The following is a 17,630-nucleotide window of genomic DNA, read 5'->3' as shown; positions in this document are numbered from 1 at the left end:
GAAGTGACAGTGGAAGGTCAGGGATATAGCTCAGTAACGGAGCACTTGCCTCCATGCGCAGGGTCCTGGGCTTGACCCCAGGCTCCATCAAACCATGGTAAAGTACACAGAAATATCTGTACAGGCTACAGCAGCAGCCAGGCTTGGTGCTACTCAGGATGCTGAGGCGAGCAGCTCACAAACTCAAGGTCTACCTGGGATATGAGCAAGATCAGGGCCTGCCTGGGAAAAACACTGCCTCACAATAAAACGTAAGCGTCGGGAGAGATAGCCCAGTGGGCAGAGGGCTTGCTGTACAAACTGGAGGATCTTAGTTTGTCCCGATTCCCACACAGACAACTGCCAAGGCTGCACAGACCTCTAATCCTAGGACTAGGAAGCAGGGTCAGGACGGCCTGAGGAGCTTGTTAGCCAGACAGTTTGGCCAATTGGTCGGCTCCAGGTTCAGTAAGAGACACTGTCTCAAAAAACTAGGTAGAAAGGGATAAAAGAACAATGCCCAGCATTGGCCTCTGGACCCCAGCAACCCACCAAGATGTCAGTATATCAATAAAACGAATGAAGAGTAAGGCAGAATCCTACCCATCAAGTATTCTAAATTACACATTCAAAATAAGATAACTGACTTTAAAAAGAGCAGACTACACTAGCAGCTTAAATCATCTAAAGATTAGGCATTCACAGCAGAAACATAGTATCAATGTTTGCAAATGACTATAACTCAGTTGCAGACATGGAGGATGAGGGTGAAAGTAAGAGTCAGTTATGGAAAAAAATATAATAAAAAGTGTAAGCCCTGCACTTGCTAGTGCACAGTCTTCCTTTAAGTTCCTCCAACCAACTGGAACAAAGAAAGACTGATTTGGTAGCCAAATTTCTGCTTCCATCAGATATGCATTCTGAATAAGCTCACCACTAGAGGTTCAAAATCACCCTTGTGTCCTTAAAGGTTTCCAAAAGACTTTTAATGTTTGTTTACTAAAATTGCCTTAATTTTTTTCAATCCTACAGATTAAAATGCCACAAAATGGTATCTGAAGAGGAATATCCTAAGGATAGCTTTTTTCCTTCCATAAAGCTCTTGATTTAATTTTCAAGGTTATATATTATTCAAGAATTTATTTAGTAAGAAAGTGTTGAAGTTCCTAGACATTTTCAGTTGTACTATGTCTAACTAGACTTCCTTTATAGTCATTAGCACTTTATTTAAAGTTTAAAAACCATAGAATGAGTGTAAAACACTTATCGAGTGGAGAAAATTACAGACTATATAGATGAATCAAGACAAGTGACGCTGGAGATAGTGCTTCCTGCCTCTAATTCCAGCACTAGTGAGGCGGGGCAATGGCAGGATCCAAGGCCAGCACTAGTGAGGCGGGGCAATCAAGGGATGCAAGCCCAGCTTGGGCTACAGTGTAATTTCTAGGGCAATGTGGGCTACAGAGTGAGACCCTGTCACTAAACAAATGCCTCAGAAGAAGTAGAATAAACAAGTGAAGGTTTCATATAATTTATTCGGTGCTCTTTTATGTGGAGAAATATATTTTTCTCATTTTCTTACAGGGTTCAATGTGTAAAATGTGTAGTTCTACCAAAGCCTGAACCAAACACCTCTTGCTGTGTCACATATGAGTTCATTCAGCTGCTTTGGAGATGCATCTTCTAAGGCTTGCATTCAATTTCTACTGCCCACTGCTTATAATGGCTGAACTTAAGACCATTCATCCTTCTAACCTATTGTTTCCTTGGACAAAGATACATATTTAATCCCATGAATACATCCAGTGTCTTTGGATTGTCAAGATTAGAGAATATCTGGCTATTTCTGCTCTATTTTAACTACATGATTTGTTGTCTCAGTCATTAAAACACAAACATATCGAGTCTGTAATTCCATTATAGAAACTAAGGTGACCATTTGCAGTGATCTTATCAAACAGTGAAATATCAATAAATCAATATGCTTTTAAACATGGCCTGTTAAGCTGGTAAATTCAGAAGACAGTTGCACGGGCTGGTCCATTTGGTGCTTACATAACTCATGTACGTAAGTTGTTACACAGCTGTATTCAATGGAGTCGGCCATACAGGTAAGCAACTACAGATTCTCTCTTTCAAAGAACAAAACTTTTACTTAGGAAAACATTTTAATGATACTTACAAACTACCTACTACACTAATCACGGTCCTTTCAAACACAAAAATATTTTTTTTCCAGACGGGGTTTCTCTGTATAGCCTTGGTTGTTCTGGACTCACTTTTGCAGACCAGGCTGGCTTCAAGCTCACAGCCTGCCTCTGCCTCCCCAGTGCTGGGATTAAAGGCGTGCACCACTGCACCCTTCTCAAATACACTTTTATTTTGTTTTGTTTTTCGAGACTGGGTTTCTCTGTGTAGCCCTGGCTGTGTTGGACTCAGACCAGGCTGGCCTGGAACTCAGAGATCCCCCTGCCTCTGCCTCCCAAGTGCTGGGATAAAAGGCATGTGCCACCACGCCCGGCTCAAATACAAAAATGTCAAGACAAAAAAAGTTAAAGAGAAATTAAACTCTTAAATAAGCTATTTGAATTATATTTTTATAAAGCAAGTATCTTCCCCAACAAATTTGAATTATAATAAAAAGGTTTAATAATTAAATAGTAACACTAAATCACTATTATGACTAATACTTCATACGTAAGTACATGCTTATCGATATCAGATATATTACTAAAACATTCTTTTCTCACAATATTTCTGCAAAAGAAATATTACCATTACCCTAAAGTAGTCTGCCCAAGTCTAGTGGACTTTAAAGCCAGATTCAGATTCAGAACAGCAGTTTCCAGACCCCACATCTAGCCACTGTACCACATTACCAAAGCAGTTTGAAGACCTAAAAAGAGAAAAATGGAAATGCTTTTAGGGCTGTTCCATTTTCTTTTTCTTTTTCTTTTTTCTTTTTCTTTCTTTTTTTTTTTTTTCCTTCCGTTTTTCGAGACAGGGTTTCTCTGTGTAGCCTTGACTGTCCTGGACTCACTTTCCATTTTCAAATGGCCTATATTAGAATTGGTGGTTAAAAATTTTATTCTAAATGGGGAATACCTTTTCAAGCCCCAAAACATTAGCATAAAATGATTAATTTTAAAAGTTACTGTTTTAATAGGCAGATACAGAAGATAAATATCAAGCCAGGCCTGATGGTTTCTATGGGTAATCCCAGCACACGGGATGCTGAGACAGGAGGATCACCATGGGTTCAAGGCCAGCTTGCACTACACAGTAAGTTCCAGAGCAACCTGAGCTACAGAGTTAGCTTTGTCTTCAAAACTCGAAACAAACCAGATTAATTGAAGGATTTTGTTGCTGAGATGCTATCCTAATTGCTGCCTGAGAGAAGCTATTTTTTCAGGATTTAAAAAAATTGTTTACTGTGAGTATGAATGTTCTGCCTTGATGCATGTCAGCTAACCACACGCATGCAGTGTTCCTGGAAGCCAGAATAAGACATAGGATGCCATGGGCCCAGAGTTATGTACCACATTGTTGGTGCTGGGGATTGAACCCAGGTTTTCTGGAAGAGGAACCAGTGCTCTTAACCACTGAGCCATCTCTTCAGGCCAGAAAACAATATCTTAGTTGAAGAAAAAGCAATCCAAAATTCTTGATTTTTCTTGGATTTTACTTTGATTTTTTATAGAGGTGCGGGGGTGGCTATAGAAGATGGGTCCCCTGGTACTGACAGTTACGGTTGATTGTGAGCGCCAACATGAGCACTGGAGCCTAGCGCGGCGCCTCTGCAACAGCCGTATGAACTTTAACTGCTAAGCCGTCTCTCCAGCCACTCTGAAGTTTCTTCAAGTGTCTGAGGCAACAACAGAATTACTGTTTCAACAAATTTCATGGAGATATCATGTTTTGTTTTAAAGATTTATTTATTTATTACATATATAACATTCTGCCCACATGTGTCCCTGCAGGCCAGAAGCGGGCACCAGGTCTCATTACAGATGGCTGTGAGCCACCATGTGGTTGCTGGGAATTGGACTCAGGACTCTGGAAGAGAAAGCAGTGCTCTTCGGTGCTGAGCCCGAGATGTCATCTTTTAACATCAATAACCATAATGTCATATATTCTCCTCTATATCTGCAGCATTAAAAAGCATAGTGCCATGGATTCTTCATTTTCTTTAGGTGAAAGAACAGAGACAAGAGGGATAAAAGCTTTGCTATCTGTGGCTACTGTGTGCCTTAGATGCTGGTATCTTCTGATGGTCATCTGGTAGAAAATAACTGCCTTCTAATTGTGAAAGCAGCTGGAAGCAATTAAAACCTAAAAGTATATGCACATATTTGTCTACACGATGTCTACACACATGCACACACTGCTGCCAACTGCAAGCAGTTTGCTCCTGTGTCTTCGTCTGCTCCGCATTCCCCAGCCTTTCCCCTGTGTCCACACCTCGTTTGGGCCTCTCCTACTCAGCGTGTACTTAGCAGTACTAGGTTTGATCACACATGTCTCTACTGGACTTGCAAATTCCAATGATCTCTTCTATCATCCCACAATCTATGAAAAGCCTCTTAAGAAACCTCTCTGCTGGGCTGGGTGTGACAGCACATGCCTTTAATCCCAGTGCCTGGGGGCGGGGTGGGGGGCTGGGGGGTTAGGGGCGTAGCAAAGGCAGGCAGATCTCTATGAATTTCAGGCCAGGCTGGTCTACGCAGTGAGTTTCAACAGCCAGAGCTACATATTGAGACCCTATCTCAAAAAGGAAGGAAGGAAGGAAAGGAAAGAAGAAAGAAAAGAAACCTCTGCTTGAACCAAGTTTCTAGGCATCAGCAGCAAAATGACACAAACTGTAGCAATTCAAACTACAGCAGGGCAAAGGTTAAAAAAAACTAAATGATTCAAATTGTTGTAAATGGGTCTGCAGAGATGGCTGAGAAGTTAAAAGCACTTACTGCTCTTCCAGAGGCCTGATTTCAATTCTTAGCACCCACATGGCAGCTGACAACCATCTGCGACCGCAGCCCCAGGGCGTCACCCTCTTCTGGCCTCAGGCACACAAGATACACAAAGATGAAGGCAAAACATTCATACAGATCAAATAAAAATCTTAAAGAAAAAAAAAAGATAATAAATAAAAGTGGAAGAAACCAAACAGCACCTAAACTCAAAAACCAGTTCTCACATGGAGAAGGTGATCTGGTGTAGCAATTGCTCTCTGTGGTGACCAAAGTCTACCTCCAGCTCGGCCGCGTCAGCTAGACTGCGTTACTGTTCTCCTTGCCACCTCCTGAGAATCAGTGTTTATCCTTAAAATGGGGACAGTAGTAATGCAATGCTTCATAGAGCGGTTGTTGTGAAGTCTGTTTAAACCCAGTGTCTACTGCACAGCGAACACCTACAATATGGCTGCTACTTCTAAAGCTTTGTATTTCTCTTTTGATTGAACTTTGTATATTCTGGTCAAGCCCCTCCCACCACGCTATCATCCTACCACAATAGCTATATTTCAAGACTTCTTGCTCATAATCATAAAATTGTAACCATCACTTTAAGCAGGGCATGGTGCCAGGTACTAGTAGTTCCAGCACTCGGGAGTCAGAGGAGGAGGAGAAATTCAAAGCTGGTCTCAGCTATATAGCAAGTTCAAGGCTAGAGTCAGTTAAAGAAATAGATAAGAAACAAAGGCACCGTAAGGGGATGACGCTATGAGCACATATACACACCATATTCAAGGTTAAGGGAGGCTACAAATGCTAAAATGAGCAGGAAATTCTCTTTATTTCTCCACCCCCATTGTGTGCAGGCTGCATGGCACGAGGTCCTGCCCGCTTACAGTTCTCAGCCACATACCACCATCCTAGCCACTCCCGGGGTCCATGCTTCCCTGCCCCTGCTACTCATCCTAACCCCGTGTTTGCTGAGTAGTTCCCACTCCATTTTAAAATACAAATTTTCTCTTAAGGCTCAACTGAGACGTGCTTGCTGCTGGCCTCTTTCTGTCTTCAAGGGTTATACATTTGTAATTACTACACTGTAATTTAATTATTTATTTAACACGAGTCTCTCTACCCATGCTCTATTCCCCGAGATCAGGAACTAGCTAACTGCTCCATCACCAGGAGGCAAAAACGAGCAAGCAGATGCCCTCTGGCTCAAGTTAATGCAGGGCATAAAAAGGAGCAAGGTTTTTGGGTTTGATTTTGCTGCTGTTGTTTTGTTTATTTGTTTGTTTGTTTGTTTGTTTGTTTTGAGCTCTGAATCAAGCACCTCTATAAATATAGGTTAAGACATAGCACTGCTGGCCCACTCAGTAAGTGAAATATTTCTCCCTAACTCTCAAGGAGTCTAGGGAGCTTATTGATACTTTTGAGAGGCAAAAATAACTCAGCAGAATTTCCCTTAGCAAACAGAAAAGTGAGGGGCACTGTGATGTGTTCCTGGCTTCAGGGGCAGCCCGTACAAGTGTTTGAAGATGGCTCAATACAAAGAACCGGAGAAGGAGACTGGATGCCATTACCAGAATAAAACAACAGTTGCTAAACATCACCTACGTAACAGGAGCTTTCAAGTCTTTCTTGTGTCTGCCCAGCCTCTAGCATATTTCAGGTTGAATAAAAGGGCTTATCAGTAATCTTTTCTTCTATTGAAACTGTTTGCCTATTATGTCCAGATTTTCTGAGTAGATAAAAAATACATTAAAAAATACGGAGGCGGTGAGATGGCTCAGCTGGTAAAGGCCCTTACTGCCAAGCTTGCTACCTACATTTGATCCTTGGAACCCACAGGGTAGAAGGAGAAAACCAACCTCCCTAAACTCTCCTGTAACTTCCAGATCCATGGCAATGCCCCCCTGAATTAATTAATTAATTAATTAATAGGCATACAGCCCCTGAAAAGTCCACAAACCAGACGCTGTTACAGTCAGCATGTCAGCAGGCATTTAGTGAAAATGCAGCAAAGTCCCGAGTCTCTGCCACCAGGAGTGGCGTCTAAGTTGTGCTCCCTAAGCAGTCAGTGCTCTTAACCTCTGAGCCGTCTCTCCAGCCCAGTGGTGCACAGTGTCATTTTGAGACTACACGCCAGGTAGAAGCTATGTCTTCTCACTTAAAACAGAGGAAAACGGGTGAGAAAGCTGAGAATACTTCTGAGTACCGATGGCAGGTTTGCTCTTCCTCTGGATTTCCCAGGCACTTGAGTCAGGTTTGTAACTGTTCACATATGTGTGCACATGTGTGGGAGTACAGAAGCCAAAAGTCAACGCTGAGTGTCTTTCTCCGTCACTCTGCACTGAAGCACTAACCTGGGCTCAGCCTGTCTTAGCCCTCCCAGGGCCGCTGCTGTGGGAACACACCACTGTACCACACCTCCTCAGTCCCTAACACAAGCCTTTTTCTTTCTTCTTCTCCTTACAGGAGTCATGTGAAAATTAATTAGAAAATTAATTAGATACTCACTGCAGGAAGTTAGACAGTGGTTCGTTCGGTGGTAGAGTGCTTGCCTAGCAGGTGTAAAAACACTGGGTATAATAAGTGTTCAATAAACAATAGTTATTTTATAATAAACAAAATGGATGACAAGGAGGTTACTTAGGAATGGTAAAGATACAGTGAAGTATTTTTATACAGTGACTGTAAATCAAGAGTCAACCTTTCTGGGAGACAACAGGGTAACAAGTATCTACAGGCCTTTTGTTTTTAATTAATTTATTTATTTTTTATTTTATGTGTATTGGTGTTTTGCCTGCATGTATGTCTGTGGGTGTCAGATCTTGGAGTTACAGACAGTTATGAACTGCCATATGAGTGCTGGGAATTGAATCCAGGACCTCTGGAAAAGCAGTCAGTGCTCTTAACCTCTGAGCCATCTCCCCAGCCCAGTATCTAAAGCCTTGAAAGTAATCATATCTAATAGGCTTCTGGGACATCTTTCTATCGTTTTTTATTGTTTTTTCTATTGTTTTCTTTTCCTTCTTTTCTTTTTCTTTTCTCTTTTCTTTCTTTTTTGTTTTGTTTTGTTTTTTGAGACGGGGTTTCTCTGTGTAGCCTTGGCTGTCCTGGACTCACTTTGTAGACCAGACTGGTCTCGAACTCAGAGATCCACCTGCCTCTGCCTCTCTGAGTGCTGGGATTAAAGGTGTGTGCCACTGTGTCCGGCTTCTATTCTTAAAACGTAATAGAATTCAAAATGGGGAAAAACTGCTAAGCGTAACTGTAGTCATGGACCCACTCACTGATCTCTGTGTCAAATGCTTTGAGCCCTGATGATATAAAAATAAGCAAATAGAGCCAGGCCCTGGCTTAAAAGTTAGGTAGACAAATAGGCAAACAATAAGGCACAGTAGGCTGGTAAGAGGCAGCGTGGCTAAGTACAGAGCGCTACAGTGTGCACAGAAGGAACACCTACCATTGTCTGGGGGTGGAGTCAGGGAAGCTTCCCAGAAGTGACATTTAAGCTGAGACCTGAAGGATGAGTAGGAATTAGTTAGGGAAAGAGTGAAGGAAAAGTGTTCCAGGGAAAGCATGTGCAAAGCCTAAGCCCACAGGGAGCACAGCGTGTGAGCTTAACTGTGAGCGGTGTGCGATGCAGGGAGTGCGAGAGAGACGAGGCTTAAAAGGCCAGCAGGACTGACTCATCCAGGATCTCACAGGCAAACTTTCAACTTTGACTTTATTCTAAGAGTAATGAAAACTGAACTAAAAAGCAAATACTTCATAATAGATGCCACTCCTTTCCCCCAAATTAGTAATTGTTAAAATTGAAATAAGATTATCCAGTATTAATAAGGTCAGGAGAAATGAGCATTCTTAATGATGTTGGTTGGAATAAACGTCAATTGGAATACCTTTCCATAAGGATAAATTTGTAACAGTGGTCTAAAGAGTATTTATACCTTGTGTTCCAATAATTGCATGTCTTAAAATGTTCCAAATGTATGTAAAATCTATGTGCATTAATGTTCCCTGCAATGCAGTTCACAGTAGATAAAAACGATGGGAAAAGCTAGACGCTCAGCAACAACAGTCAGAATTCATCAAAACAGGGCTTCTCAGGGTGGCCATTCTTAACAGGGCAATATATCTGTGATATAAACCAAACTTTAAAAATATTTAAGACAAGATTATATACACAGCAGCTTTTCAGTTTGACCAATATAATGATGGTAATCCCCGTACTGGGGAAACTAAATCAAGAAGGTCACAAATTTGAGGCTAGCTGAGGTAACACAGTTCTCACTCAAAAAAGAGGAAGAAAGAGAGAGAGAGAGAGAGGATACAACGGTAATACATGCTTTTTACTTTCTCTCCACACTTTTTTTGCATTCCCATACTTTCTATAATGCCATGAGCTATTTCTTGAATGTGTGTAAGATTATATGGCTGTCTTGCATTTGTCTTGGCTTTGTTTCCTCTGATGAGGAAGGAAGGTGTGGCCATATCTGAATGTGCATATGTAATCAGTCTATCTCTTTTATCTAGCATTGTTAAGACATAAGATGTGAGGGCCAGCGATCTCAGATAGCTCAGCCAGTGAAGATGCTTGCCGCCAAGCATGATGTTCTGAGTTCAGTTCTCATAATCCACATGCTAGAAGGAGAGAGCTGAAATCCCTGTCCGCCCTCTGTCCTCCATGTGTATTCTGTGGCACATGGGCGCACACATGCATACATAAACACAACAAATAAGTCAAGTAAATATTTTTAATTATTTATTTTATGTGCATTGGTATTTTGTCTGCATGTATGTCTGTGTGAGGATGTCGGATCTTGGAGTTACAGACCGTTGTGAGCAGCCGTGTGGGTACCAGGAATTGAACCCGGATCCTCTGGAAGAGCAGGCAGTGCTCTCAACTGCTGAGCCATCTCTTCAGCCCTTAAAGTAAATACTTTTAAAGAAATAAAATTGGAGTCCCCATTGGGGCAGAGTAAAAGGTGAGGGGGCTCAGGAGCATGGGCAACAGAATATGAGGGCACTGAAATCCATCCTCATCTACCACGTCATCCATGTTGGTAGAATGAGCGTTGCATGTGTCTTGAAGGGGAAAGTCGTGCTTTAGCGGGTTTCTGTCTGCCCCCTTCTGAAACACCGCCCTCAATAACCAGCAAATCCCAGCATGTCTCTTGCTTTAACATCTGCAGCAGGGTTGTGATCACAGTCTTGCAGCTGGGACACTTCAGTCCTGTCCCAGGATCTAAAGATGCTGCAGGCTATTCCCAGGGGGATGCTATGGTGGGCTGCTTCCTTCAGAGGCAGCATGGTAAGCAGCTTCAGGCAGAAAGAAGTGATGGGGGCAGCTATAGCACTAGCAAACATCCATGGCCTACAGGGGACAATATTCATGCAGAACACAGGGTTTAAAAAATCCCTGTTTCAGCTCTGAAACTCTTTTAGTCACTGACTGCTTTCAGTGATTGTCTCTAAACCCTTCAATTGTTTACTTAGCTTGATGTAAACAAGAGTTATTGTTTTAAAGAACGGTCATAGTCATGTTGTGACTGAGTCATTTACCATTTGGGTGTTATATAGTAAGTTCATTTTTTAAAACCTTAAAAAATGTTTGTGAATGAATTATGAATTCCTCAATCATGGGATTTCTTTCTCTTGATGACAGCCTGGCTATGTTTACCTGCTACCTTTAAATTCCTACTACTTTGCCCTTGGCCTGCTGCATAGCTGGGATTACAAACATACACCACCATGCAATGCTGAAGAATGCACCGTAAACATTAAAACGGTGGTGAAGCTTGGATGGGCAACTATTTAAACATAGGCCACACTCAATCTTTACTGCTTAAATCAAGACCAAATAAGATTAAGCCTTCTTAGGATGATTCAGGGTCATAATTATGAACCACAACAGTAGTAGGTTTGAAGACATATTAAATACAAAGAAGTACTAAATTCTTCCCCCACTACCTCCCTCTTTCTGAAATGTCTCCCTATGTAGCCCAGGCTGGTCAGGAATCGACTCTTCAAACTAGTCTCAAACTCGCAATCCTCCTGCCACTGCCTCCTTAGGGCTGGGATTTCAGATGTACAACACCCAGCTTGCTGCACCCCCAACTCCTGCCCTATGCCAGGTACTTGTTTTGGCTTCTCTTGCCATGAAATCAACAGCTTTAATTTCCCAGCCTTATGGGAGCCCGTGTGTGTGTGTGTGTGTGTGTGTGTGTGTGTGTGTGTGTATGTATGTGTGTGTGTTGTGTGTGTGTGTGTGTGTGTATGTGTCTGTCTGTCTGTCTGTGTTTTCCAGTGTGGTTAAGGCCATCACTAGTTTCCAGTACCTGCAAGCTTCCATTTCTACTTTGCTGTTCGTGATCTTTGAAGAGGAAGAAAATTAAATATGTACGTTTATAAGAATTCTGTGTAAATTCTATAATATTAAGAGCTAATACTAAAACTGATTTGGACTGACATGGATGATATATTCATATATGTTACAATACATAGTTATGTCATATGATATTTGGACTGAATGATTCTGTTCTAGACTGCAAATGTCGAAGTACAAATGAACTCCAAAAAGAATGTACTCTTGATTATATCTCAAGTCTTGTTCCTTTACTTAATTAGCAATTAAGACCTCGGATCACAAGCTACCTTGCCATTTCTCATAACACATCATGAAAGAGATATGGACCAGGAACCAAGGAGCTTAGGCCACTTTAGTGTCTGCTCCAGTTTTGTAACCACTGGTCTATCCTAGCGATAGTACCTGTCTTTTACGGGCTGCTCTAAAATTAAATTAGACCACAAAAACAGAAACACTGCTTTTCTGGAACTTGGTATTAATACAAATATTAACTCAGAAATATTTCCTAAGAGTTTAGAGGTTGGGGGGATTGGAAGATGGTCCCACGGTACCAAGTTTTGTTGACAAGGAATATTGTAAGGTTCTGTGACTACAGTTACTAATGTATTTAGACCTGAAAATTGCTAAGAGACTTTAAATGTTTATCCTAAAATATATGAGGTGATAGATTAATTAGCTTCAACATACACATCAAGATACCATGCTATATGCCACAAATACATATGCAGTGCGTGTCAGTAAGCATAAAACTTCCCTGGCAAGGATGCAAACAAAAGGGAATTTTCATACACTGATGGTAAGAATATAAAATACATTACAGGAAGTAGTAGGGTGGGTTTTTAAAAAAAGTAGAACTGTCAGATGCCCCAGCAAAGGAAATGAAATCAGCATGAAGAAACAGCTGCACTGGCATGTCTATTGCAGAGCTATTCACAACTGCCAGGGTGCAGAATCAAGCCACGTTTCATCAGCAGAGGAGAAGGTAAAGAAAATCCCACACACATGCAATGAAATAGTATTTACCTACAAGAAGAGCACAACGCTGGATAGAATTAGAGAACATTATGCTGTGAGATAAGTCAGACATGGAAGGAGCAGCACTGTACGGTCTGCAGTCTGTGTGGAAGCTAAAAGGCTGACGGCAGAGACATGAGACCAGCGGTTACTAAAGCCTGTGCAAGTGCCGGAAAGGCAAAGGGGGACACTGGTCAGCAGGTGCAGGTACACAGTTGGAGAGGTGAAATCCCTTGGAATATGCTTTAGCACATTAAATAGAATTGATAATAAGCAATTATAAACCTCAAAATAGCTAGTAAAGGCAATGTGGAATTAGTGTGCCCAACAGTGAGAGGTGTTAAACGTCCAACGGGATAGACACAGCCATCATTCTACACACACTGTGTGCACGTATCAAATGACCACACTGTCCCAAGTAATAAGCATCAATTGGGGATAAAATGGAAGTTTTCAAAAATTAAAATAAATTATAAAAAGAAAATTCCTATCAGAAAGAATGGAAAGCAGGTTTTTGTTGCTGTCTGTGCTGCTGCTGCTGCTGCTGCTGCTGCTGCCTGAATCCAGAGCTGAGTCACAGGTACATTCTTAGCCCAAGAATTCTCAAACTGTCCCTATTGGTTAAGAAACATTACTTTCTTTATTTTTACTTTCTTTATTTTACTTTCTTTATTTTAAATGTTATTTTTATGTTTGTGAGTATTTTGCCTGCATGAGTGTCTATGCTTCTTGACATGATGCCTCCTGCCCCCAGAGGCCAGAAGGAGTCAGATCCCCTGGGACTGGAGTTACAGACAGTTGGGAACCACTGTGTTGGTGCTGAGAACTGGACCCAGGGCTTCTATAAAAGCAGCCAGTGCTCTTAATGGCTGAGTCATCTCTCCAGTCCGAGCAAACACTTAGTTGTCAGGAAGAACAATCTATCCCAAATGTTGGTATCTCTTATGTCTCTACTGCTCTATCCTGCCAGGCTTTCTCATAATCCCTGGCATCTGTCTCTTCCTTTAACACTTCAGACCTTAACAACAGCCTTACCTGGCTCTACTCACGGCCTCCCAGGGCTTCCCTAAAATCCCTCTGGCCCAGAGCCCCTAGATCAATTTTGCTAAAACACTACTGTGATCATATCTGCTCAAAAGTTGAGAACTTTCTATTACCTTTTCATTAATCCTAAATACTTGGCTCAGCAATTCCTCTCACTTTTAACTCTCACTACCCAAATAAGGCCTCAAACTGGCCTCTTTAATCCCTTCCCTTAAGTCTTTGCTGTGTTCTGACTTTACGTGTTGCGGCACATAGCTTTGTTCTTTCTACCTAGGATCCTTTGCTCTTCCTATCCTCAATATCGGCCTATAGAAATTTAAATTCCAAAAGCCCATTTGAGAGCCGCCTACTGTGATGTACTTCAACATTACCTTCAAAGGTCAGACATGCCTTGATTTGAATTACAGCTCTAATCACTTCCTGGCTCAGTGACACAGGACACAGTCCTTCAATATCCCTTGCCTCAGTTTCTTCATCTATAAGACAGGGATAAATGCAACTTTCCTTTCGCACACTGTGAGGAATAACTGAATTAAGTCACGTATGTAAAATATTTAGCATGATGCCTGGAATAGATGAGGACCCAAGAGAAATACATGGTTGGTATTCTAAGTACCTCACCTCAATCTGAACTCAGACAGTACTTATGACCATCACAAACTCACTCCTGTATATACAGTATTTATTGCCCTCATTATCTCTAGTCTCTCGTCCCGTATTTGTTACCCACGTTACGTCATCTGATAGACAAGTGACTTGGTATCTCTAATAGTCACTCATACCTAGTAGGTGATTTTATCAGGTTGTTACCTTGATTCTGTGACCAGACACGGAACGACAGGCAAGCTAAGGGAGGGAACACTCACTGCCTTTGGTTCACAGTTTACAGTACAGCCCATCACGGAAGGGAAGGCACGCTAACAGGAGTTTGCTGACATGTGGGCAGATGGGGAAACTGAGAAAGGGGGCTGCTGGAGCTCTGCGGGACTCTTCCTTCTTACTCAGTAGGACCGCCCCCCCCCACGGGATGGTGCACCCACATTTAGGGCGGGCCTTCTCTCCTCAGTTACACCTCTCTGGAAATATTTCCCCAATAAACTTGACATTGAAGGTTAACTACTACAGTGAGCAAGTTTGTCTTATGCTTAATGAAAAAAATACTGAAGAGCTGACAACACTAAAATGTCCAACGTATTCAGTGAAAAGGCATTGCAGAATGTTTTAAATTAAAAGATTAAATCTCTAGCCTCACAAAATAAAACCCTTCTTTATTTATGGGAATAACTTCCTTTTGCACTCTTCTTTACCTTTAAAATCAACCAACGTATTCCTACAGCAAGAGATAAAACAGCCAAATATATGCAGGTCAGAGAGCAGTCAAATACTGCAGAAAAGGCCCGGTGGACAAGTGAGCTGAGCACAGCTCTGGATGGAGTCGAACAGGAAGGTAACCTAAAGGGAAAGATAGCTAGCTTGTCAGTCATGCTGACAATGCTGGTTGTTACCCACTCACCCCAGCGCCAGGATTTCTTTACACACAGGGCCAAGTATAAACAACTGAAATCATCAGACTAGGGGATACAGAGATATCTGTTGTTTAGCTTAGAAACTGAGTTTACTACTCAGCGCTTACTACAGCAAATAGTACAGTATTTACATGACCAATTTTAATTGCCTACCTATGCCAAAAGTGACTATTAACATTCTTCGAGATTCCACAGTATCCCAGGTTTTCACTAATGAAGCCATGTCAAATAGATATGGCTTTAGCATACATTAACCATTTACTTTAAGATGACAATATGACAATGGCTTAATAAATGCTATTATAATATATAACATAAAATGTTTTCAGCAATGCCCAGGGAAAAATTACAATACGGGGTTCTACTTCATATGTATTTACCTACTAACCCTTGATTGCCTTCACAGCCAAACCTAGGCCTGATAGCCACAAAAATCAGAGGATTTACTAGCGGAGTGAGTTAAGATGGTTTGAAGATATGCTATGAATTTTGAGAATTCTACCATAACGCCAAAAAAAAAAAAAAAAAAATCTACTCATGAAAAAAACTACATTTCTACCCCTCTGATACCCTGATGCTTGTCTCTAGCAGACCCTAAAATTGTCTTATCAGCTCTGAAGTACAATTATTCTCAAGTCACAGCATTCTCACAAGTGTCCCACTGCAGGGATCTTTATAGCAGCTGTCTGGCACAAGGTCCCCAGCTTCAGCTGACAGTACTAGCAACGTGTGCTATTTTGCCAAACTGCACTTTACTGCTACTGACCTCTTCAGTAAACCAGCGGAAATTTGCCTATCTACACTTCTATGCAAAGAGTTCAGTTTTGTATCCTGGTACATCACAAGGCAAATTAACCTCTGAATAGCGTAACCTCTTGAATTAGGGGAGTAACACAAACCACACAAGAAAACTCAAAAGGAAGAAACCACCACTATATGCAACAGTATTTTGAAATTCAGGAACTATATCGAAATCACAAAGCAATATGCTCTCAAGATACCAAACCTCACATCTCAGTTAACAAATATTAATAACGCAACTCTCTTACAGCGGAAGGCCATGGTGTTCACTGAATGCCTCTTTGCAACTTGCCGCTACTAAATGCAAAAATTACAATTCTATAGGAAACAGCTCCTCCAATTGCTCATATTTTCATCCAGATGCCTGTTTTTAAAGACCCATTTTACCACACTGGTGCAATACGCATGTTAGGAGGTAGTCTCAAAGATGATACCTGAGAATAGAGCTGGTTAGGAGTCGGGGTGGGGATGAAGGCAAAGAGAAACGCGGCGGGGTGGGGGTGGGGGGTGGTTGGTGGGTATTTTTCTTCTGGAAACATGTTTTAGCGACACAAGCATTTGAAGTCATGAACCATCCAAACACAACCCTAGAGCAAGAACGATCACGAGCAATGAGCGTAAAGCATAAACGTCTGTAAGATGGAAATGAATTGGCACTGGTCACCGAGCAGCACCAGATGCATTGGGACCTCACTGAGAAAGGTAAAAGTCCAAGAAGCAGAGGAGACCACTGCCATCTTTTAAGGGAGGAAAGAAAGCAGGGATTAACTACCGTGGAGCACTCCAACGAAGCCAGAACTGTACCGAGCACAAGAGAGACAGACGCCTGAGTCTAGTGAAAGGCACAGACACACACGCACAGACACACACACACACACACACACACACACACACACACACACACACACACACACACGGCGAGACGGAAGAAGGATGCGCAGTGTACTGACCCGGTCCCTGAAATGGCGTGGATACGCGGTTATGGGTGTGGGTCGGGGGTAACCTAGGAGCGCCCCCCCGTTCCCCTCCCTGCAATAGAGCAACAGAGGGTAAAAGAAGTGGGGTGGGGGTGTGGAGGGTGAAAAGCAAGAATGACTCATAGCCGAAAGGAAGTGTTCAAGCCATGGGAAGCATGCTACGGGAGATTTCCGAGCCAGCGCTGGGAGTGGGGGAGCAGGGGGGTGCTCCAGGTGATGGGGGCAAAAAAAAAAAAAAAAAACCCCAACGCCTGGCAGTGGCTGCCGCGCGCCGGTAGGAAGAGGGTGTTGGGGGGGGGGGGGGGGGTTCGCGGCAGCCCGAGTGCCAAGGCCTGGGAAGAGGCGCGGCGCGTGCGCAGTGGCGCTCGGCGGGACCCGCTGAGGCAAAGCGGAGCCGCAGTGACAGAAGCGAGGAGCTGCCCGCCCCGCCGGGAGGGACTCACCGAGGCGCAGGGGCTGGAGGTGGTGCTGGGGGTGGGCGACCGCTGGACCGTGACCAAAGCCATCTAGGCGCTGCTGGGTTGTTCCGGGCAGGGCATTCTCGTCCTGAGTGTTGGGGGGCGGGAGGGTGACGGAGCCGGGATGGGGGGTGGCGGGGCGGGGGGGTGGGGTGGGGGGAGGCAAAGGGTTAGGGACGACGGGGACCGGGAGGAAGATGGGGTCGCGGGAACGACCTCGGGCTCCGCACCCACCGCCGGACTCTCCGCCGACTGACGCGCCGAACGGGCGGCTGGCGGGCGGGCGGTTCGGCAGCTGCGGGGCACAATGAGCGCTCCCAGTGCGCAGGCGCCACCTGTCAGCAACCGCCTCTCCCCTCGGCGCGCGCCGCCGCCGCCGCCGCCGCCGCCGCGGCGTAACCCTTGAGTTGCCGGAAGCGGGCGGGCTGCGTGCGCCGCACCTCGGGCCGCCGCCCCCTCCCCCCGGTCAGCTCTCGAGCTCCCCCCCCCCCCGCCGCCGCCGCCCCCGC

The 17,630-nt window shown here is 43.4% G+C and overlaps 1 protein-coding gene across 1 annotated transcript in view; it reads right to left on the bottom strand.

Annotated features, from left to right (window-relative positions):
- Ssh2 (slingshot protein phosphatase 2) overlaps positions 1-17,243 on the bottom strand; it is a 254,058-nt gene extending 236,815 nt beyond the window's left edge. Inside the window, exon 1 of the mRNA XM_051158006.1 lies at positions 17,107-17,243. Coding sequence (XP_051013963.1) covers positions 17,107-17,169 — 63 coding nt within the window. The 5' untranslated portion in view covers positions 17,170-17,243. The remainder of the gene's footprint in view (positions 1-17,106) is intronic.
- Positions 17,244-17,630: the final 387 nt, after the last annotated feature.

This window comes from Acomys russatus, chromosome 16, assembly GCF_903995435.1.
Source record: "Acomys russatus chromosome 16, mAcoRus1.1, whole genome shotgun sequence".
Lineage (NCBI taxonomy): Eukaryota > Metazoa > Chordata > Mammalia > Rodentia > Muridae > Acomys > Acomys russatus.
Note: the sequence above shows the minus strand (reverse complement) of the source record. Positions and strands in the feature narration are given on the sequence as shown.